General features: G+C 31.0%; 1 protein-coding gene across 1 annotated transcript; it reads left to right on the top strand.

Moving 5' to 3' along the window:
• Positions 1-5,039: 5,039 nt before the first annotated feature.
• On the top strand, positions 5,040-6,659 carry LOC106757462 (uncharacterized FCP1 homology domain-containing protein C1271.03c-like). Its single transcript, XM_014640138.1, has 6 exons — positions 5,040-5,328; positions 5,401-5,482; positions 5,617-5,683; positions 5,904-6,089; positions 6,193-6,253; positions 6,472-6,659. The coding sequence occupies exons 1-6, from the start codon at positions 5,040-5,042 to the stop codon at positions 6,657-6,659; spliced, it is 873 nt and encodes a 290-aa protein (XP_014495624.1).
• The last annotated feature ends 19,075 nt before the right edge of the window (positions 6,660-25,734 follow it).

Below are 25,734 nucleotides of genomic sequence, written 5' to 3' on the forward strand. Positions count from 1 at the left end.
ATTTTTATGAATATTTTATACGCTGGCCATTTACGCTGGAATTGGGCCTTGAGCCCAATGAGAATGTGTGGGCTGTTTGTCCACTAAGACCGTTCGACCTTTAGTTATTTCCGATCGTTGGAAATATAACATCGTACATGGGTGTTTTAGCAGCATGCAGCTATGCTGGAATGCTTGATCAAGCGCTCAACTACTTAGAGACAAGAAGCAGTTTCACAAATTTGTCAATGGAAAATGCTTTTGTGGAAATTTTTGTGGTTTTCTCTAAAAGCAGCAACTAAAATTTCATGTGTTGCAATCCAAAACTGATGAGTTCTTTTTTCACATCTCCACAGTTACTAATATAACACGTGAAACTACAATGATAAACTTCAAATTATTGTGATTATAGTTTTCCAAAAGGTTAGCGCATGGATTACTAGATCACACGTGAAATCTTTAACATGTATTAAACAATGTACAAATGGCTTGCCCTTCTAAGATGGCATGATGATCTTGGCTCCGCAGAACATGTGAGACATAATATTTCTTTAGTTTACTGACACATTTTTTTTTAGTAAAAGGGGATCACAATAAACATTTTTAAATCAACACGAGGACCACAATAAACAATTTTAAACCAATATGAGGACTACAACGAATTTTTTTTGTACAAGTCATCAAATATTTGCCAACTGGTAGTTTTGTCGTTAGCAGAATTAACGTCGTTAGCAAAAAAGACTAACTTGCACAATTTTTGCAAAAAGTAGGACTTTAGTGATCTTTTTAAAAAAGGGAGGACCACTTTGAACAAACCCCCCGAAAAGAGGGACCAAAATAGGTATTAAACCTAATAATAATAATAATTTAAATACACATTACTATCTATTATCTAATTTATCTTTATGTAAATATTTTGTTTAAATCATACAACTAACATGTTGCAAAGTGAAAATTATCAAAATTTTTCCTAATAGCCAAAAGTATCACTAGTGCAGAATTGGCTTTTAATGCCACCCATTAGACGTCTGTTAGAGGGATACGCGATGTAAATTATTGACCAGTGGTAATTTCGTAATTAAGTCAGGCCTATCGACGTTTGTTAGGGAGGGGCACAACGTCTATAATCTATAGACGTCGGGGCCCCTAGTAGACGTCTATATATCTGACAGGTAGGTGAAAAGTCATTTATTTTCGCCATGTAGACGTCGGTGCCCCTCCGATCACGTCTATAGTCTGACAGGTAGGTGAAAAATTATTTTTTTTCCGCCATCTAAACGTCTGATCCTGCCACCTGACGTCTATATTCGATTATAGACGTCAGCATGGTTATCAAACTCGCGAGTTAACTCGTTAACTCGTCCGAGTTTGCGTTTCCACACACAGCTTCCGAGTTAACTCGGAAGCAAACTCGTTTCAGATGTAAACTCGGTAGACTCAGAAGCAAACTCGGTCAACTCGTCCAAACTCGAGAGTTTACAACCGAGTTGGCAAGCTTAAAGAAGAAATTTTTTAAACCAAAAACGACAAAACCATAATCGTTTGGTGCGCAAAAGTGAAAAAGGAAAACTCGTCGTGAATAAAACGGCTTCTCACCGCACGATTGTCTCTTCATTGGTCGTGGCACCACCGTTCGCTCGTGCTTGCGGCACCACCGTTCGCTCACTGTGTCATTGTTTGCTCGTCTTTGCTTTGTTCGCTTGCCCGTTCGTGTCCCTGAGGTTGTCTTTAGTCTTCTTCTTGGTTTCAAAAAGATGAGTTTTTTTTTTTCATCAGCTGCGCATCGTTTTCTGGAGGATGGGATTTAGGGAATTTGTGAGTTGTCAGCTGCAGAAAGGGACTTAGGGTATTTGTGAGTATTTTTTTTTTTTGCCAGCTAGTGTAGGAAGGGATTTTATTTTCTCGTGGTGTGCAACTTTTAGAAATATATATATATATATATATATATATATATATATATATATATTAGGTTTTTAATTAATTAGGATTTTTAATTAAGAATGGGAGATTATTTTTAGTTATTTAATAAATGTATAATATATTGTAATGTTGTAGTTGGGAACTAAAATGAAGAATAATTTAAAATATGTTTAGGAATAAATCAAATTTAATTAACAGTAGTCTAAATTATCTTATTTATTAAAAAAGTAGAATAAAAATAATTTAACTATTTTGTTTAATTATTTTATTGTAATATTTGAATTTAGTTATATTTTTTTTTCATAAAAAGTAAACTCTTACGAGTTTACGATTCGAGTCTACGAGTCGAGTTTACGGAGCTCTCACGAGTTTACATAAACTCTCGAGTTTGACAACCTTGGACGTCAGTGCCCTGCTCGCCCAATGTCTATAGTCTGACAGGTATGTCAAAAGTCATTTCTTTCTGCCAACTAGACGTCTGAACGCGCCACCCCAACTTCTATAGTTGATTATAGACATTAGCCCCCACTACAGCCGACGTCTATATATACCACGAATATTATTTTTTAAATCGAACGGATGTCATATTAGTGAGGTCTCCGACGTATATTCCATTATAGACGTCGGTTTCCTGGGCAAATGACATCTCATTTCTTGTTAAATCAGTGATAGCGAACCAACAGTTTCGCGCACTAGTTTTTCTTCGGCAACCATCATCTTCCTTCGCATTTTCTCTCCGTTGCATTACATTTTCAGGTGCATTTGATCTCTTTTGAACCGTTTAAACTTGCTTTTAATCCGATTAAAGTAATATTTGATGTATTATGTTTTATTTGAATCGATTAAAATGAGTTTTCGTTGTGTTTTGGTGCAATTTTTCTTGTGCCTTTGGGTAGCGTAGTGCACCTTTTCCCTTTGCTAGTTTTCTCGTAAGAAAAACTTGCGTTTTTTTGGATCTCTTATAGCATTTCAACCTGAAACCGAACCTGGGTCCTTGCCTAGTTCCATTTCCACTGCCAAAGAAAAAGAATACGGTGACACCCGTCGTATTCTTTTTCATTGGTGGTCGGAACGAACCTGGGAAACGACCCAAGTTCGTCTTTGGGTTGAAATGCCATAAGAATGCAAAAGACACAATTTTTCTTACGAAGAAACTAGCAAAGGAAAGAGGTGTTACTACGCTATCCAAAGACACGAGCAGAACTGCACCAAAACACAACGAACACTTCGTAGACGTCGGTTAATGTCATGTCCAACGTCTATAGTGCCCTTAGATATCAGTTAGTGCCACATCCGATGTCTTTAATGTGCCCTTAGACATCTGGTAGTTTCGTGTTTGACGTCTATAACAACCCGTAAACGTTAGTTAGTGTCATGTTCGACGTCTTTCATGTCAATGAACCAATGTCTATAACAACGTCATACCTGCAAATAATCGACATTCATGGAGGATTAATATTTTATACTTGTTTGTTTATATGTTTTTTTTATCAAATATATAATTTTTAACTAGTAAATTGGAGTGTTATAAATAATGTGTAGTTTGGAGGAAATAAATTATGTTTAAAAAGTGAGACCTATTTTCATGTTCTAATGTGATTTTTTTTTAAATCATTTAAACTAAGTAACATAACATAAAAATGCACACATATAATCATGAAAAGAAAATCACATATATTTCTATTGGGAATATATAAAGTCAATACTATTTTTAGTGTAGAACTATAAAAGTAGTGTTAAATACAGATGAATGAAATACTTTTTAATTATATATATATATATATATATATATATATATATATATATATATATATTTTTACGGAGAAACTGCATTGTGGTTATAATATTTTTTATGCCATTTGACTTAAATCCTATTGCCTTTTTTGAGCATATCTGCATGTCATTTAGATTAGGCTAGAAGTTGAAGTTGGTGTTATTATAATCGAAATTAAAATAGAAGATGGAGGGAAGAGTGACTTTATAGGTTGGGTGGACCTCAAAATGAATGTTTATTATGATTATACTGTAATGTATTTCATCAAACATTTGTTTCCAATTTTTTTTAAAGTTGAATTATCTTTAAAATCATTTTCTTTAACGATCCATAAAATTATTTTACGTTGGTGATTCTGAACAGAAATGACAAATTTATAAAATAAGACAAATTTGTAAAATTGAATTTGACTTATTAAAAAGTATAATTCTTGAAGACTATCCCCAAATCTTAAACTAGAATTCCCACAAATTTCTTTCCAATAATTTGAGTAAGAAGATCACCCTGTAACAATTAATATAATTGCACGCTGTTATTAAAAAATAATAAAAACATATTAAAAATAGAATCATAATTAAAAGGATTTTTTTTAGAATATTCTATTTATCATTAAATAGAAAAGAGTATTAAAAATGTATTTGCATTTAATTCTGTCAGTTTTCTGTGACTACTTTTGGAAGTGAAAGAGTTATTTTGTTCTTCAATTTAATGAACCGTCACAGTTTGTGACATTTCTTCAATTTATATAGACGGTTACACTTTCCTAAGCTTACGTTAGAAAGCGAAACGTTCCTTACTTATTTCATGTCTTTGTGTATTTAGCCGCAAGCATGGTGTGAAGAAAGAAGCACAATAATCTTTCATAGACATTGTTCTGTTCCAACAACTGTGCTCTCCATTTTTGCATAGTTCGTCAACTTCAACAGGTACCACCTTCATGACACTCATTTTTGTGTCTTTTAGCTCACTCGCTTTATCTGTTTTATCCAATGCTAATGCTGATGTATGTTTTGTTTATTGAATCTCTTCTTTTATACTCTTACCTGTGTTGTGTATGAAACAATGTCAATATCTTATAACTAGAAACTCTTTTTGTTCCTTTGTTTTTATCTGTTCCTGATTGGCATTTTTATCTGTTTTGCTAAATGTTGATGCATGTTGATTCTTTTCATGAATATGGGTTTTAGAAATAAAATAGTGATTTTCTGAACATTCATAAAGCCATTGATATAAAAGAGAGAACTGTAAGAAGAACCATACTAATATTATGGTTTGGAATGATTTGTATTTCCGTGTACAATATTTTCTATTAACTTATTTTAATAATATTGTTGGTGCCAATGTTTTCTAAGAGAAAATTAGGAGAATGGATTTCAATGGAAATATCGTGAGTACTGAGTCAACTGCCAAAGAAAAAAGACACGAAGAAAAGACTGTGGTAGCCAAAGAAAAAAGAGACGAAGAAAAGATTGTGTCTGTTACTGACATAAATGAAGATCTCAGTATAGAAGTTTCCAAAATTTCTTTACATGAAACTGCAGTTCATCCTTTGAAGAAAAGATTAATTGTTCTTGATATAAATGGATTGTTAGCAGCTATAGTTTCTCCTCCACCAAAGGATCGCAAACCTGATATAAGCATTGGAAGGAGGGCAAGTAAGAATGGTTATTCTTTGTTTTTTATGAATTCTGTTCACTATGCTAATTTATGTTTGAATTTCATTTCAGTATACAAGAGACCATCTTATCTTGATTTTCTGGAATTTTGCTTAGAAAAATTTGAAGTTGGGATATGGTCATCAAGACTGAAGTACTCTTCTAACTACTTTGTCTATTTTTCTTTTTTGTTTGCCTCCATTTCTTTTTGTGAGAGAGTTTTGAACTATGCTCTTTGGATATTTTGTTGTTAACCATTAACTTTTAGCATAAAAATTTATGTTACAGGAAAAATGTTGATCGAGTCATCGACTATTTGATGCCATCTTTGAAAAACAAATTTCTTTTCTGCTGGGTAAGTATTTGTTGAATGGTTCTCTAATTATAAAAATACCTCTATCAATCTTTGTTTATCTAGAGATAGAAGGTTTTAAAATACCATGTTAGAAATTAACACTAGAGTATAGAAACTACAATCTTTATGAGAGTGATGACAACTGCCATAATCTACTGACGGATTCCCTTTTCACTTTTTCCACTTCTGATTTTGAATTTTATTGGCTTCTGATTTGCAGGATGTTTCTTATTGCACTGAAACACACTTCAAGACTCTTGAGAATAAATATAAAAATGTTGTTTTTAAGGATTTGAGGAAACTCTGGGATAAGTATGATCCTAATCTCCCATGGAAGAAAGGGTATTACAATGAATCCAATACTCTGTTGTTGGATGATTCTCCTTACAAGGCATTGCTGAATCCAGTAAACAATTTTAACTCACCTCTATTTCTTTTCGCAGCTTTTTATATCAACTAATTACTACATTTTCTAATCTTTTCTTCCAATTCTTTGATCAATTATTCAGCCAAACACTTCGATTTTTCCTCAGACATTCTGTTATCATGATGAAAACGACAGCTCCTTAGGTAAAAATCTTTTTATGATATTTACTTGTATACTGAGTAACTTCTTGTTTGAATCTTTGTCTTAAAATATTAGAATGAAAAACAATATAGATGTTCAGAATAAACTCTGACATTTAATGTGATAAACTGGTTGTAAAATGAGTCTTTTTGTTTCTAACATTTTTTTCATAATTAACCAAAATTTATTGAAAACATATCTTTCTGATGGATCATTACAGCTGAAGGAGGAGATCTCAGAGTATTTCTAGAAGGCTTGACAAAAGCTGAAGATATGAGAAACTATATTAAGGAACACCCATTTGGCCAAGAAGCTATAAGTGAAAGAAGTGATTCTTGGAACTTCTATAATCAGGTCATTGAGAGTCTATCTGCAGAGAAAACAATGTTTGATTTGAAGAGTAAATGAAATAGGTGTTGTTTTTGTCTTCAAACAGTTTTGTTTTGATCATTAAACTTTTTTTTGAGCATGAGATTTTGATTTAGATTAAATGGTGCTGTTACAAAACATGATGCTACAAAACTTGATACATCTTATTATGGAATTAGTCAATCACCGGATATGGTGGCTGAGATAATGTTTTGCAAAATACTATTCGAATTTATCAAACTGTGTTCAAATGTTTACAAGTTTTACAGCAAAATATAGCTTTACAGAATTTGTTATTTGGAAAATGAAATTTTTTAGGTGATTTTTTTTTTAATATTTTAAAGGGCAAAAACAAATTATCTGGTTATGTTATTGATACAATTTCAGCCTACATCACATAATTTTTTAATTCGAAATATAATTTTGTATTCTAAAATATATAATTTGAAATATAATTTAGAATGTATTTTTTATATGGTATTTCAAAAGGAGTAGTCCAAAACATATTTTGAAATATAAAAAATTATGGATGTACATGCTGAAATTATGAAGGTGATGGGTTTTGTTATTTGGGCTCAGAGAAGTATAGCCCATTTAGTTATTGGACTAGATCATAACTAATTTTTGCATACTTGTTTTTCTTCCTCCACTCTAGTAAATTTATAATAGAACAGGAAAAAGTTAACAGGCTAATATTTGTGAATATATATATATATATATATATATATATATATATATATATATATATATATATATATATATCAATAAATATTTTTATATTTTATTCTTTTTAATTTTAATAAAATTATTTAAAATTTCGGAAAGATATTTTAAACTCACCACTAAAGACGTGTATTCGAATGTATTTAGGATTATGAAATTTAGATTATATTTTCAAATTCAAAAATATATTTCAGAATAAATAATCCAAAATATAAACATCTGTTTAATAATTTAAAATATATTTTTACATCTAGAAGCACTTTTCAAAATCTAAAATATATTTCCATATCTAAAAGTACTTTTTAAAATCTAAAATTCATTTTTGTCCTTTGAATTGGGGGATCCAAGTTATAAGCATCACTTACACAAAGTGACAATAGAAAATAAGAACAGAATTGGCCAAAGCAACACATCAGTTTTTTTTTTTTTTTTAAATCTTGAAAAATATTTTAATTTTCATAACCTATTATATTTTCAAATCTTGAAAAATATTCTAAATTATACAACCCAAGCGATAAATATATACTTTAGACTGAACTATATAATTCAAAATATATTGTCAGATCTTATGTATATCGGATTACACATGTTTCTTAGTAGAAGTCAAATTCTGAATATCATCTAATTAGAAGGATTCTTTTTTTTTTTTTTAAAGAATATCTTTTCCTTGTGATTCTAATAATCTAATATCATTTTAAAAATTTCACTTTCATTGTAACATCCCAATAAATATAACCAAAGCTATAATCCATTTTCAGGAGTTACATGAACAATAAAGGAGAACAGTAGGGAATAAACCGAGAGGTGAAAGGAATAGGAGAATAACATTAAAATTTAAACTGTACAATAGTTTGATTAAGTAGAATATTTACAAGTTAGACCGAACGGTCCTAGACCAAGTTCATTGACCGAAAGGTCAATCATCAAAAGTCCCCTATACATAGCATCTACAAAATATAAAACAAAGAGAAGTAGCTACACTAAGGACCGGACGGTCCTGCATAACTCTCGGGCACGGCTTCTATTTCGTCCTCCAGAGTATCTTCCAAAGTAGCTTCCAAGGTAACTTCTAAGTTATCCTCTGCTCACACCCAAAAAGGATGATCATTGCAAATGAAGAGAATGACCGAGCGGTCGGATACCGAACGGCAACATAGGCAAAGACACAAAGAATAAGGGTAAGCTTATGTAAATTTAATTAATAATTCCAACATACATGTAAACAAATAATCAGAACCAATTTAACATGTTATACACACCAGTATCACACATACGTACTAAGTTCATCAAATTTAAGACCGACCACTAAGACACTGTCCGGACGGTATGAACATGTAGCTCGGTCGTCCCTAGCACCCGGTGTGGTGTAGTAACTGTCTTTCTGATCAGCTGCCACCCGAGGTTAGCCCTCAAACGGTTATCTANTCATATAACCGCGGACCTCCTGCCATTCCCACGCATGAGTGACCTCTCTCTACTTGAGAAAGCGTCCTCACGGAATATCAGGATCAAGGACAACACCTGAGTCATTCTCACATTCATACTTTACCAATCAATACCAATTCATGAGTTATTCCGCCAGTGGAATTCTCTTACTTAATCAAATTCAACCAACGTTCGTTATTACTTCCAAACTGTTAGGACATTGAGAAAGATACCAGATATCCAATACCGAATCATAACCAATAGTGTCCGAGCGGTTTAATAGAAAAGTGAAATTGAGTATCAAGAATTCAAGTAACTGACCGGACGGTCATATCAAAGGTAAGACTGAATAACAGAAGTATATCAATAGTAGGTAGAGTGATTAGATCAAGAATGAGATCGTAACTTAAGGATTTACTATAAATGATAATCATCCGAACGGTTTGACAATAATATGATAAACTAAGAATTTTAAATGGTCAAAGGGTTGATCTATGGCCAAACACTTATCAGACCGAACGAATTAATAAAGAAGAAATTCTTTAAAAGAGTGAAAGGACATTAGTCAATTAAACCGGACGTTTCAATAAATAGGGTCTCACTAGACCATTCAGTCATTAAGTGACCGGACGGTTTCAAAAGGAAGTATATCAGCTTTACAAATTTTATAATTCAAGTGTCAGCCTAAAGCAAAACACTTGGAAGACCGAACGCTTGGTTTATGACCAGCATTCTTAAATANCTATCNATAGAACACTTAAAGGAANCAACTAAGTTTTAGTAACTACACTAGGCCGATCAGTCGCAATAGACCGAACNGACAAGGGAGGACCGAACGNNCCTAATGACCTTCGATCTCAGATTCACATTTTCTCTAAGTTTCATACATACTCTTATCAGTGCAGAATTCATAGTTCATACTTATCATACAACTCATGCAACAACATACCATATTTCAAATCATAAGAAATCAAGCAACATTCNTTAGATATCAAACATACATTAAATAGGCACATATTCAANCCATACANAAANTCATAATTAAANTTTATAAGCTCCCCTTACCTCTAATTCCAGCTAAGTAGGTTGATAGGAACTATTCTTCTAAGTTTCTCAAGGACAGGTGCAAACTTGAAACCGGACGGTTTAAGTGAAAGAGGAGACCACCAGGAGTCTTTAGGTGTGATCTGAAGGGTGATCGGAACAGTATATGAGTTAGAATTTTAGAGAGAAGGTAGGGAGGTTTTAGAGAGAAGGAGGAGAGTTTGAGATGTTCAGAAGGTTAAGTTTGAGGAAGAAGAAGAAGGTTGCATGCAAAAGTGGCGTCAGTTCTTCACTCTTACCTTATATACCGCCTCCAGTGCGAACGGTTTGGCCAACTCCAGCGTGACACCTGACTTCCACTTTCCAGGGGTTTTCTGCTATGCTGCTACAGCACGGATCACGAGGGGAAGGGAATTAAAAAGGTTGGCAGAGTTTGTCTCCCACTCACTAAGGGAGAACCGGACGGCGACATCTGTACCCCACTAAGGAGGGTATTAAATGGGGTGTGACATTCATTTTCTAAAAAATGCAACATTAAATTATGTTTTACAATTTATTATATTATAAGTGAATATTTAGCTTATAAGCATAATTTCTAATACGTTTTTTTTTTTATCAGAAATCGTGGGTAAATTATAAAGATTTTAAGTATTAATTATATTAAAATAATTCAGAACATTCAAATTAACGAAAAAGATGCACGCTCATTTATTTTTTTAATGTCAAAACATAGATTGAAACAAATTCTAAAAGACTATTAAAGTAATCTAAATGGTAAAATTTATTTTATAAGATCTTAATTCATTTATTTTTTTAACTTTAATGTATCAATAAATTTTAATATTTTTTTTAATTTTTGTTAAAGGTTTTATAAAATTCAAGTTGTACTATATTTGTTTTTTTTTTCAAATGTTTTTTTGACTTGGAATTCTAAGTTTATGTCATGTTAAAATAATCATTAACTAACCTTATTCCTTAGTGCATTTATAGGAACAATATCTGCTCAAACAAATATAAAATTACTATTATTAACTACACAAGGCTTTTTCTTACTACACCCCCAACTATCATTAACTACACTCCAATTCTAACAAAAATACTAAAGTATACCTTCGTTCTTCGCAGCACTTTGAGAGAATCAAGAAGAGAAGGAGACTTCATTTCGGAAAAACTTGTTTAGAAAGTTTATTCCAAAAGGAAAGATCATTTCAGAATATATCTCATATGTTTCGAAAAACTTATTTTTAAAAAGTTTATGAAAAAGTATCATGTATATTCTATAAAGCTCATTTAGAAATGCAGCTTTTATACCCTAAAAAGTTTGATTTGGAAATCTTATTTCGATTTTTTTATGTGAAAATCTTATTCCAAAAATCCTATTCTAAACAATTTATTGCAAATTTTTTTTGTCTCAGAAATTATCTTTACTGTGTAAGAGAAACGAGAATCATTCATTAGATGTTTTGTATGATTTCTAAGTATTAAAAGATGTATCTATTTTAGATAAATAAGTATTAGTTTAGATATGTTTGTAAAGTCAAGAAAGATAATAATCAATTAATATTAGTTTAGATATGTACTTAATTAGACTAAAAAAACTGTAAAAACTAGTAAAATACCATATAACACATTACACTCCACAACCTATTAATTTAACTGAAAGTAAATAGAAAAAAAAAATAAGAAATGATTACACTAACTCATAATCCGTCCGATTATTTATCCCTTCATATATATATATATATATTTAAGGTAGAGAAGATTCTATTTTCTCGAACGATTCTGAATTAGACCCATTAAATTCTGTCTGTTCTAAAAAAATTTAAATAAAGACAAATTTATTTAAAAAATCAAAACATTTGAACATTTATTAAATTTCTTTAGATAAATAAAAAATATAAAAGGTACTTCTGAATTAATCTTATTCTTTAAAAATTCAAAATTAAATCTGTTGAGTAATAACTTAATTCATTTTAGAATTTTTCAGAATAATACCACTTTAAAATCCTGCATATTCTAATTTTTTTTCAAACCTAAATAATAACATCGAACACATTAACACTACACAAAAAAACTGATTTTTAACCAACAAATATCATTACACCCAAAACCATTTTTCAAGCCCATACTTAGAAAACTCATGCGTCACAAACCACCCTTAAAATAGGTAAGTGCACTGTACAAAAAATAAATTTCCAAACATCAATTCACAAAACTATATGTCATCTTTTATTATTAAAACCGTGCATCAATTTGTATTGATTTTTTCAAAAATTAAAACACTGCACCATGTCTACTTAAAAAAGAGAGACTTATTTCAGCATACAAGAGTGCCTAAAAAGACTATTAAAGTTATTGGGAATCAGCATTTCAAGATTTACATTAGCAGGGCAATGGTAGTGAATTTAATTTAAATCTTTTTAAGTTTTTTTTTTTTTTTTTAAATAAACTTGAGGAAATTCATGAGTCAATCTATAGACTCAGAAAAGAAACGTGCGAGTTGATCGGGCAAACACAAATAAAATGTCAGTAATAAAAGAGAGCTTGACAAAAGTCTCAATGTGAACCATTTCTGAAAATCTTTCTAATATTTGTAAATCTTTGTAATTAATCTAGTTTCTTCTAGAAGGTTTCTTTTGCCATGATACTACCAATTTTGTTGTTTTGATATGATTATAAAGTTGTACCATATTTAAATAATAAGATTACTCTCTCATGTAGGCCATATTCAGGATATAAGGACCGACTGCGACTTAGCATGAGAAAAAACATGAATGTATTCCAATATAAAACAAAAGTTCTTTTCACGTGATTTAGCAGATAAATGTATGAATATTGTACGTTAATGTCCATCTTACACTAATAAATAATAAAAGATAAAAAAATTTAACGTGATTCAACGTATACATGTTTGAGTATTGTACACTTACATCTATATTATAATGGTTCAAGTATTTTCATTGTTAGGTTTTTTTATATGAAATCAATTTTAGTTATGTTAGTGTTATTTTTTTTTTGTTAAATTGTAAGATTATTCTAGCCTTTCACAATGCATAGTATTACTCAGTCCTTTCTTTAATACAATTTTTTGATATTTATCTTACAGAAAATTTCCTTACATAATGAATATAATTTAGTTTAGATATTTATTTTTTTGCAATATTGAGTATATATTTGTCATGTACATTTGAATTATAATACTATTTTGGATTGTGAGATCAAGGTTAATTCTTTTTCTTGTTTTGTTCTACTAACTTGAATCTTAGGTAAAAGTTTCTCTTCTACTTAGTGTATGTTATGGTTCGATTGCAAAAGACACTTTTATGTCAAAGTCAATAAAAATTCGACAATACAATCAATAAATACGTATTAAATATAACCAAGCTACCACAATACCTCAAACTTGTATTTATTAATTTTGAAATGAGCTTCGAATTAATATTGGCCTAATTACGACCCAACCGGTAATCATCATACATAGGTTTAAGGTCGTTAGCATCAACCCTCATGTCAATCGCTGGGTTCTGTGTTCCAGACTAGCAGAGCCATCCGGTCTTGAGCTGGCTGAACGGTCACACTATAAAATATTTGTGATGTCAATGTTTTGTAAGAGAAAAATAAGTAAATGGATTCCAAAGGAAATACAATGAGTATTGAGTCAATTGTGCTAGCTAAATAAGAGATAAATGAAGAAAATACTCAGACATAAATGGAGATCTAACTGTAGAAGTTTCAAAATTTCTCTGCATGGAATTGAATTTCTTCCTTTGAAAAGAAGACTAATTGTTCTTGATATAAATGGGTTGTTAGCAACTGTAGTTTCTCCCTTTTTCACAAACTTGATATAACCATTGTAAGGAGAGCAAATAAGAAGAATTGTGTTCCTTATTTTTTATGAATATATTCAATCTTAAGCTAATTTTGGTTATGTTTGAATTTCATTTCAGTATTTAAGATCCTCTTATCTTGATTTTATGGATATTTGAATTTCATTTCAGTATTCACTACTCAATCCTCTCTTTAATACATTTTTTAGATATTTATTTTAAGGAAGATTTCCTTACTGAATGAGTATGATTTAGTTTGAATATTTGTTTTCGCAATGAATGATATTGAGTATATATTTGTGCATTTGAATTATAATACTAAATTTGGGTTGCGGAGTTGAGGTAAATTTTTTCAAACTCGAATTCTACTCAGTGCAGGCTATCGTTTGGCCAAATTGGAGAGTTTTCTACATAAGACACTTCCATGCCAAAATTAGTAAGGATTTAACATTACTAGCAATAAAAATCTTTTCATGACGTCAACTTATTTACATCTTTGTCCTGAAATATTAGAAATGAAAAACAATATAGTTTTGTAATATGTTAAGAGAATGTTAAGATGATTTTTCCTCATGTGGTACATCTTAAAATATAACCAAGTAGACATTTGTTAATTCAGAAAAAAACTTCATATTTAATATCATAAACTATTTGTACAATAAGTCTTTTTTTTAACATTTTCTTCGTGATTAACCAAAATTTATTGAAAATAATTGATTTTAGTGTCTTACTTTGCAAGGTTTATAATTTGAACATGATGGATTAACAAAACTATAATTCATAAGCACTGAAGGAGGAAAGCTAAGAGTATTTCTAGAAGGCTTGACAAAAGCTGAAGACATGAGAAAGTATGTTAAGGAACATCCATTTGGCCAAGAAGCCATTAGTGAAATAAGTGATTCTTGTAACTTTTACAGGTAATTGAGAGTTTCTCTGCAAAAAAAAAAGAATAATGTTTGACTTGAAAAGAAAATGAAACATGTTCTACTTATATATATTTGAGTAATAAACACATACTTTATGAGTAACTTTTTGTCATTATTTAGCATTAGAAGAAACACAAAATCGCCATTTGTTATTGGTAAAAGTTCTTTTCGACCTTGTAATTACAAGATAAAACAAAGTTTCTTTTTACATTACAAATGTTTGAATATTGTACGTGTATGTCCATATTACTCTAGGAAATATATCAATAAAAGAAGAGAGAGAAATAAACAACACAAGAATTTAACGTGTTCAACGTACAAATCTCTAAGTATTGTATGCCTACATCTACGCTACAATGGTTCAAGTGTTTTGGTTGTTAGGTTTTTCTATATGAAATCAATTTTAGCTATGTTGTATTATTTCTTGTTAAATTGTAAGACTATTAACTCTAGCCTTTCATGCGACATAGTACTACTCAATCATCTCTTTAATACATTTTTTGGATATTTATTTTACGGAAGATTTCCTTACTGAATGAGTATGATTTAGTTTGGATATTTGTTTTCGCAATGAATGATATTGAGCATATATTTGTGCATTTGAATTATAATACTATTTTGGGTTGCGGAGTTGAGATAAACTTTTTCTAACTCGAATTCTACTCAGTGCAGGCTATCGTTTGGTCAAATTGGAGAGTTTCCTACATAAGACACTTCCATGCCAAAATTAGTAAGGATTCAACAATAAAAATCTTTTCATGACGTCTACTTATATACATCTTTGTCCTGAAATATTAGAAAGGAAAAACAATATAGTTTTCTAATATGTTAAGAGAATGTTAAGATGATTTTTTCTCATGTGGTACATCTTAAAATATAATCAAGTAGGCATTTGTTAATTTAGAAAAAAACTTCATATTTAATGTCATAAACTATTTGTATAATAAGTCTTTTTTTTTTTTTACATTTTCTATTTTACATTTTCTTGGTGATTAACCAAAATTTATTGAAAATAATCGATTTTAGTGTCTTACTTTGCAAGGTTTATAATTTGAACATGATGGATTAACAAAATTATATTTCATGACAAATGAAAGAGGAAAGCTGAGAGTATTCCTAGAAGGCTTGACAAAAGCTGAAGATGTGAGAAAGTATGTTGAGGAACACCCATTTGGCCAAGAAGCCATTAGTGAAATAAGTTATTCTTGAAACTTCTACAAGTAATTGAGAGTTTTTCTACAAAGAAACCAATGTTTGATTTGAAGAGAAAATGAAACAAAATGGGTCTTCATTTTGTCTTCAAAAAGTTTTGATTTGATCATTAAACTTTCTTTGAAAATGGATGAAGATTTTGATTTGGATTACATGGTTCTACTACAAAACATGATACATTTTATTATGGAATTGGAATGGTGTTTTTGTTCCTGCAAACTTCATCAATCACCATATATGGTGGCTAAGATATCCTTTTAGAAAATACTCTAGGAATTTATCAAACTGTTCTGTTCAAATTTGTACAATTTTCCTACAAAGTATAACGTTATTTAGTTTAGATTACTTTTCATTAGTGATCGAGTCATTGACTGTTTGATGTCATTCTTGAAAAATAAATTGTTTTTCTATTAGGTAAGTATTTATTGAATTGTTTTCTAATTTTGACATCTAGAGCTAGTTGTCCACGCTGTGTTTCAAGAGCTAAGTTGTTCTTTCCTTCATTTTCTCCACTTCCGTATTGTATAGTTTTCTGTTTTCTGTTTGTCACTGTTTAATTGTTTTCCTGCTTCATTTTTGTGTGTTTCTGTGGATGTTTGATTCCATTCACTGTTCCATAACATGTGTTCTTCATTTTAATCAGTGCATCTTCTTTAATTTCATTTAAATTCCATCTTTCCTCTTCATTTCCAGTTTTGTTTAAGTCTTGTGCAAAAAAGTGTTGCAGTTTTAGTTCTGTCAAGTAATTGATTTTGTTCCAACTTTATTTTTTTCGCTTTTGATTGTGCCCAGTACATTTGATAGCTCTATATTGATCATATAAAAGTAATGACATCATGTCCAACTTTGATCATTTGAGATAAATGCAATGCAATCATTTTTTCGAGTGGCAAAATCAGCATAAAAAATTGATTTCGGTTTGGTCGTGCACAATCTGCATATAAGTGCTTTCTCGGGTTCGATCATGTGTCAGATGATTTAGACCAGATTTCTTGTGTTTAAAACTTTGTGCAAATCTGATTAATGATTTTAAATGTGTCTAAAGTATTGCAACTCATATTCATCACAAATTTGCAAAATGAATGTTTGAGTTGAGTAAATTTTGGTTTTCAGAAACTGTCACAGTTTTCCACAAGTTTTTTGCACCGTGCTTGAATCATTGATTTGTCTTAGGCCATTTAACATCCACTAGCTCACATTTTCAAGCTAGATCTAGTTTCTTAGGACCTTTCTGGCATGTTTTATTGATCCAACCATCTTTGACTCTGTTACATTTTTAATTTCTGGTGCAGTTTTGTCCAATTGTCTGCATATTTTGGCACTATTAAAGTGATTTTGAGAATCTGTGTGCTTATGTGGTGTTGGAATGTTTGTGCAAGTATACTTGACCATTTCAAACTTATTGTTGTTAAATGTAAAAGCTAAACTACTTTAACGTACTTTAACTGTAAAATACAGTTACTCTCTCTTGTATCAGATATGCTTATATCTGACGTCTCTACATGAATGAAAACACTCTCGTTTTCTCTTTTTTGAGTTCAGTTCCTCTATTCTCTGTCATACTCTCCTAATACACAACAACGCTAATAGTGGTATTCAGAGCCACTTGTTAAGAACAACTTATGGAGTTTGAGAGACGTTCCAGAACGACACAATGATGGGTTTAATTCACAGCAATCTTCCAATCTTCGACGACAAAGACTACGGTGGTTGATGCGTGAAGATGGAGGCTATCCTAGGGTTCCAAGAAATAGATGAAGTGGTGAAGACGAGACTCAAAGAACCCTTAAAGGACTAAAAAAACCGACTTCTTGACTGCAAGGCAAGGATGCTGCTACACCAGTACATCTCTCCAGCGATCTTTCAGAAAGTTTCAAAAGCAACCACAACCAAAGAAGTGTGGGATATACTTCGAGATGGGTATGGAAACTCCGGCAGGTAAAGAAGCTACGATTGGACTATGAGCTTCTTGGCATGGGAGAAGAAGAAACGGTCGGCAAATACATATACTTGTTAATGCAATGAGAGCTTGCGGAAAGATTGTTAAGGATAAGAAAATAATTGAAAAGATTTTACGAACCTTAACACCACAATACGATCACATCGTGATCACTATAGAAGAATGTAAAGATCTGGAGGTGTTGAAACTGGAGGAGCTGCATAACTCACTCGTGGCGCATGAGCAAAGGCTATTAGAAAGGAAGAATGCTGAGAAAGTGATAACGCAAGGAACAAGTCAAGCACTGTAAGCAAGGAGCAACCATAATTCCAAAAACCATGGTAGAGGACGAGGAAGATCGCATGGCGGTCGTAGCGAAGGAAGAAATCCAAAGACATCAGATCAAAATGGTGATGATAGTAGGTGTGATCAGAAGGAAGTCGGTAATAGAAGAGGTAGACATTCGAGAGGAAAAGGAAGAAAATGTTCAGCCAAACGGAACATACAATGCTTCACTTGTAATAAGTACAGACACTATTTTTCCGAATGTTGACATAATGAATCATCCAAGAAAGGCAAGAATGACGAAGCAGCGAACTTGGCACATGATGCTTATGACTCATAATCAGATCTTGTAGTATTAATGGGCGTTGAGGAACTTTGTAAAGTTGGTACGTGTCGCAAAAGGAAGCAACACGTCCTGCAGTGGAACATGTGTCGCATGAAGAGGAAAAGATCCATGCAGATGGTGATACAAAAGTTGAACCCTAATTCTCCATCACCCTTCACCACCATGGTAGGTCACTGTCCTACCATCGAAAGTTGATAGGATAGAAATTTGAATGATGCATCGCCAGTATAAGAGTCGTGTGATCTGACGAGTTATCATGAATCATCAAAGCACCAGACGTCGACCTTTTATCTAATAAATATATCCCTTTCAGAAATCAGACTTTGTTACATGTATTAACTCTAGAATTACTAGAGTTATCCGAGTAGTAAATACCATCGAACGAACAAACTATAACCGATGTAAGTCTAAGTAACTTTCACCCACTACTCGTTTAAACCTATGGTATCTGTCACCACCACCCATATTCTGTTTATTACAAAACCTCCTTTATATAGAAAAAATAAAAAACCGAAAAAGAAGGAAAGGGGGAAAGGGGAAGAACTAATTAACCGACTTTGAAGTTTCTCCAATCATCCCCAACTAACTCTAATCAATAGCTTTGCTCTTCAATCATCAACAGCTTCGCACGTTTCCAATCAGGTCCCATCTCCTTATGGGTTGGCCTCCCTTGACCCGATCATCTTCTTTCTGGGCTTCGTCCAAAGTGGCCCATGGAACTCGCTTCAATGCTTCGCCATAACACTTCTTCTCGCTAACGAACCTAGGTTGAGGGGATGGGGATAATCATCTTCCAAATGGTTACGCTCCACTGCCTTTACTCCTTTACTGCTTCTTCAGACCCCAACTGCCAAAAACGCAACATTTCATTAAGTTAAAAGGAAAATGGCAACTTCAGCCTAATTCCAAATGTAGCATCATCAACCCAATAAATGCAGGCCTATCAGCGGTCCAGCATTTCAATGTATGCCAATGGCTTAATTAAGGGGGTTACTCCCTGTACCTCCCCAATTCTAACCCCCACCCCCCATTCCATTTTTAAGATTTGTTTTATTAGTTTACTTTTTATATTAATTTTCAGATATTTTAATAATGGAATTTATATGTTTTGATGTATTATTTTTAAATATATTTTTAACGTATAAATGGGAGAGTGAGAGTTGCAGAGAGCGTTTGGAGGAGGAGCGTTTCAAAAGCTTTGGTGGGGGTGGNGGTGGGAATACGAAGGAGAGGAATTTGAGTCTGTGTGTTTTGACTGAGGCAGACTGTAAAAGAGTAGGTTAACTTTAGTAAATAGGTGTAAAACGGTAAAAATAAAAAAAACATAAAGATTAATTTTGTATTTAAAAAAAAATCCAAAAAAATTGGGGGGGTGGGGGTTGGAATTGGGGAGGTACAGGGAGTAACTCCCCTTAATTAAACTCCTCTCAACACCGAATGCTTCTTCAAATCAGTGCAGGCCTAGCTTTGTTGGCCCAATTCATCATTTCAGCCATCTTCAAAATAGCCCAATAGAAACCAGTACCATGCTAAAAAGAGAAAAGTTTAAGAATGTTTAAACAGTAAAAAGAAGAAGTAAAAACCTATAACAACAAAAATAATTTTATTTTTATTTTCATAATATTTTTCTAAAAAGTAAAAATAGCCTATTTATAAAAAGAAATATTTTATTTAACTAAAAAGAAAAAATTAACACTATTTTCATCCAAACTTATTTTTATCCTAATTACTTTAAACTATCTTAATTCTAGAAAATTAAAAACTAAAATATCCTAAAAACAAATTATTATTACATAAAAATGGAGAAAAATTGAATGTTATTATACGCTCAACGGGTAATCATCAAACTTAGGTTTCACCTAATCATTTTTAATATTGATCCTCGGTTAAGATCAATAGCTTTTTTACATTGGATGTACAAATTGTAAGTCTATGTCTTCATTACACTAAGAAATATATAAAAAAAAAGAAATAAATAAAACAAGAATTTAAAGTAGTTCAACGTACAAATGTATAATTATTGTATCCCAATATCTATTATATTTGATTTAAAAATAATAAAAATATTTAATAAAAATTTAATTTCAATTTAGAAAACGAAAAAATTAGAATTAAATGAAATAAAATTAACAAAAATTAGGAGTGAATTAAATAAAAATAAGAAAAATTAGAACTCAACGGAAGACAATGACACATGTATTAACATATGACATTATACTCATTTGACATATGACATTGAAACTATTTTAATACGTGACACTGACATTATTATGTGACATAATATTAACTTCATATGGACACATTGTTTAAAATTAAGAAAAAAATAAAAAAATAATAATAATAAAGTTAATAAATAAAAAATTAAAAAAAAAACCTCAAACTAACCCATGACATACAAGACTCATCTATCTTTAATAATTTAGATAACGTGATAAAAAAACAAATTAAACATAAATTACGAAAATTAAGACCACGTCCAACTCAAAAAAAATAATCTTATATTAAATAAAATGGACAAAGTTGGCACACAAAATAGTATTCAACCTTCTCATAATATATTAAACCACAAAATTTTTTTAAGTGTTTTTAGGGTTTTGAATATTATAATCAATTAAAATATTTTAAATTTAATTGAGAAGTGTGTTTAACTATTTAACATGCGTCATTTCCGATATTTTAAAAAACTAGGATAATCAATCAATAGATTGATTTAATTGATTACAGGCATTTAAGTTAGTATCTTCAAACCTCTTTAAATAAAGATTTAGTCTTAATTTTTTAAATAACTTTGCAATTGTATAAAGCAAATTACAATCCATTAAACACGTTATCGCGTTCCAATGAACATATTAAATTATTTTAAATAAAATGAGAATACTAAGACGCACAAAATCAGTTACTTTGAGTAGATTGCATGCTTAAGAAGAGGGATGAGAGTGGAGGAAGTTGTTAAGAGGATTCCTATTAAGCTCAATTTTAATGTGTAAAATGGTGTTACTAATTAGACGAGGTATGAAATAGTGAACCATGGTAATTTATTGCTTTGTACTAATAAGGTGATAACTTCTTGTTATTTTATTATCATCTCATCATTATTCATTGTACTCTAGATATCAAGCCCACTATTTTCAATGCAATTTTCGGCTTAGATTCTGGAAGAGCATTCACTAAGTTTATTGTCGTGTTGTAGTGCGATTTACTGGAGAAAGATGAAAAACACGCTCCATTATATCAGTTACTTTTTGTTACTTCTATGCTGTGTGATCACATTAACTTGGTGTGATTTGTCTCTTCTCAAAATTCGGATACAATTTACACACAGACTTAGACTTGACCGATTTGCAGATTTATCAAACATGCATGAAAAATAAAATTCCAGAAATTCCTGCGGTTAATATGCATATATATTTCTCAGAAACTTTTCCATCTCACAGGAATTATTCTATATATCAACATTTGATGAACATGTAGTACAAATGATAAACAATATTACAGTTAATATTAATTATTGCATACATACAACATGAGATATTATGACAACATAAAAAAAACACTTCATATGATAAAGAGTGAGATATGTTCTTAGCAACCTCTAGTGTAATCGGCACAAAAACGTCTAGGGCCACCTCCATTTGGTTCCGGCAAGCAGCTACGATAATTCAGTAATTCTGGACAAAGAATAGCTTTGTTGTTGCTGTTGCCTGTTTTTCCACAGACAGATAGACTGACATCATAGAGCATTCTGTTGACATGGGAATCAAATGAAAACTCTGATTCAAAGTTATTGCCTATGAAACCCTCATACTTGGCATTCACAACGTAAATCATCAGCAACACCATCCACACACCCTTCTTCATTTTCTTTTCTCTCTCACAAACCAACAACCCTATGTAGTGATTTCCCTCCTTTTCAATATAAATATATATAGTACTGTAGTGATTATTCTTAATTAAATACAAGAGTTTTTTTTTCGAAATATAGTTTAAAAGATATAATTTAAAATCTAATAATTAGTTGATTTTTTTAGATATTTTGGCTTTTTGAGCTGGGGAGCTTTGCATTTATTTAAACTTGTCAATGCACGTGTGTTTTCCATCTTTCAAACCTTTTATCTCGTAATCCATGCATGTGAGTTCAACTAATTTCTCCTTTCACTTCCTATTTTATTTTCTTCTTTTCCTTCCTGCACCCTCACAATTTCTTCACACACTCCCATGACCATTATGACAACAACGAAAATCATGGTATCAATAGCAGTGTGGTGCAATGGTGAAGGGTATTTCTCGGTTAGTGAGAGTGTAGTTAATAATTGTGGGGTGCATGAATCAATAACCTTTCTTTTCCCATGAAAACTTTGAAGTTTGACGTATTCTGTTCTTTTGAATTGTGACTAAGCACTCATTGTGATGTGTTATTATGTTCATTTCTTTTAGTATTGTTGCTTACTGTTCATCACCAATGATTAAAACTGATGGTAAAATTAAACATTAGGGATGGAATAATTACTAGTATGATTCACTAAAAGTGACTTGTTAGATTTTGAATAGAAATTAATTATCGTTTTAACAATAGTTTAGGGATGTTGATTACTTCTTTTGTTAAACCAACTCATCTCAAATTCAATTAATTTTTATACATAGTTTAGAAAATTTAAGCAGTAGATTTGAAGATATAATCAAATTATACTGAGTCATTAACATGATTCTTAAATAATCTTATCTTAATTGTATACTTTTTAAAATTGATAACTAATATTATATATTGCATGATTTTAGAATCGATTATTTATCTTAAACCTCACGTCTGAGTAACTAAAATCAGTAAGTCCTAAATTTTAACCTATAAATCTCACTCCTTAAAATCTTTTTTTAATTCATCAAATTTAACTTTTAAAACTAAAGCTCTATTTTTCTAAAATTTTAAATTTTTAAAGAAAATTTGGAACGTAACTGGAGTTATCCCAAGAGTTTGGAGAACAAAAACATAATTAAACTTACAAGGTAAAATGTATTTCTTTTTAAAATGATATCATATTTTAAACAGCATTACTAATTACATGGGAATTTCTTCTTTCACCTCTAATTTTTCTTGGCACCTCCAATATTTTTTTTAAATCACTTAATAGGGAATTTCTAGTTGCACCTCGAAGTTTTCTTCTTACACCTCAACAATTTTTAAATCCCTTAATTGACCCTGAACTTTTTAGTAAGGGTAAAAGAAAATTTTCTCCCTTTTTATATTTATCGCATCCATCCATTTTTTTTCTCAAACTTTCTTGCTAACCCTAACGCCGTGAAAGTCCTCCTCTCCCTCACTCCTTGCATCTCTAATAGACATCCATCTACCTACAAAACACACCCCACACATACCTCTCCCCCAACACACCCCACCTTGATGCAAGGTTGTGCCACAAACAACAAATAAGGTAGACATTACATTTACTACATTTATATATTTGGGATAATTGAAATTTGTAAATATTTTATTAAACTAGATGTAGAATAGTTAAACATAAGTAAGAAATGAATTTGAGATTTAGCGTCATGAATTTGGCGATTTAGGATTGAAAAATTATGAAAATATTAAACTTCGAAATCTAGTTAAAAATATGCCAAATTTTGAAATTTGTATTAAAATTCGATCAAGTATTATATTGGATTTCGATCATCGGGTCCTAACATTGATATATCATAATATAATACTAAATAAAACTAAATTATTTGTTTATGTTTGATTATATATCTTTATATACTATTTTGTATAAAATTATATTATTATATAATATAAAAGGATCACAACAAAAATGAAATAAGCATTTTATGTAATGTATAATGTAATATACTATTTGCCAATCCTAGTTTCACTTATTCTCCGTTGAACTACAACATTCTTATCCTTTAAAAAAGTTTTCTTAAAATTAAAATCACGTGGGATCCATTCCCTTAAGAGCATCATATAAACTAACAATTACCTATACTAAGTCTTTGCTTCATGTGTCCAACCAATTAAAAGACGTTTTTTCATTTTACCAAACCAAGACGGTGGGACCATGCTATCAACTCCTAATTTTTTCTTTGGTTTAAATCCTTTTTTGGCCTAAGTTAAGTTCTAATGTTCAATTTAGTCCCTGCTTTTAAAAATGTCAATCTTTAGTTCCTATGATATGAAAAATGTATCAAATCAGTCTTATTCGTTAACAAATCACAAATTTTTCATTAAGTGATTTGTTGTTCATAACACCTTCCGTTAACAAATCACAAAATATTGGATACCTAGGTATGAAAACTTGTGATTCATTGCTCATTAAGTGCTGTCATGAGGACTGATTTGATACATTTTTCATATTATAGGGACTAAAGGTTGACATTGTTAAAAGTAGGAACTAAACTGAACATCAGAACTTAACTTAGAGACCAAAAAAGGGTTTAAACCTTTTTCTTTTAAAACAAAACTTTCAATGTAAAAAGATTCTAATTCTCCTAGTTTCTATGAGTAACCAATAACCTTCTTCCATATTTTTTTTTTATTTTTCCACACGTGGGACCCGCATTTCCCTTTTATTAGAAGAAGTCTTAAACAAGCCAATACTAGTGAGATATTTGACAAGCCAATACTAGTGAGATATTTGGTTTGTAGTAAGCCATATAGGAAGTCAAATTGACATTAATGGTGAGAAAATAGTCCAGAAAAACATGAATTCTGAGAGTTCATTTTAATGATGACTACAATCGGAAGAAGAAAAAGCATTTTTTTTTGTCATCCTATTCTAACCAACTTTGATGTGTAGTTTATTTTTATTCTTATTCTTCCAACTTATTATTACTCTCGTTCACATTCGCATTATAGTTTATGCACATTCTTCATTCTTTCTCTTGTTCACATATCATGTACATTCTTTCTCTAGTTCACATACCATATTATGAGAAGAAAAGGCAGGAAAGCCAACAATAATGAAATGTAGAAGATGAAGAATTGGGCAGTAACATAATTGGTTGCGGAAGAACATGATGAATAATTAGTTTTCTCCTAATACCATATTATGAGAAAAGAAATGATGAAAATTGTGTATCTTATTCAATGATAAGNAGAGAGTACAATTTATATATACCGTTGTTTAAAATAATATAAAAATAGAATATAAATATAAAAACAAAATATAAATATATGAACATAAATGAACAGATATGAACNGAAAATAAATTAAATCCAATAGAAAGAGGCATCACTATCATTACCGGAACCAAAAACGGGTGTAATGGTCTCAATACCTTGGACACTGCAACTGTAGGTGAATTTATCATGTCTACTCATATCTCTCGTTCCTTGGACACTGCAACTGTAGGTGAATTTATCATGTCTACTTATATCTCTCGTTTTAACTTATTT

Source organism: Vigna radiata, chromosome 1 (genome assembly GCF_000741045.1).
Source record: "Vigna radiata var. radiata cultivar VC1973A chromosome 1, Vradiata_ver6, whole genome shotgun sequence".
Taxonomy (NCBI): Eukaryota; Viridiplantae; Streptophyta; class Magnoliopsida; order Fabales; family Fabaceae; genus Vigna; species Vigna radiata.

What these genes read in the sequence shown, in the direction of transcription:
- LOC106757462 (XM_014640138.1), top strand. Translation starts at nt 5,040, where the DNA reads ATGGATTTCAATGGAAATATCGTGAGTACTGAGTCAACTGCCAAAGAA. An exon ending in AAGCATTGGAAGGAGGGCAA is followed by an intron (nt 5,329 to 5,400) that starts GTAAGAATGGTT and finishes ATTTCATTTCAG; the next exon opens with TATACAAGAGACCATCTTAT. An exon ending in TGAAAACGACAGCTCCTTAG is followed by an intron (nt 6,254 to 6,471) that starts GTAAAAATCTTT and finishes GGATCATTACAG; the next exon opens with CTGAAGGAGGAGATCTCAGA.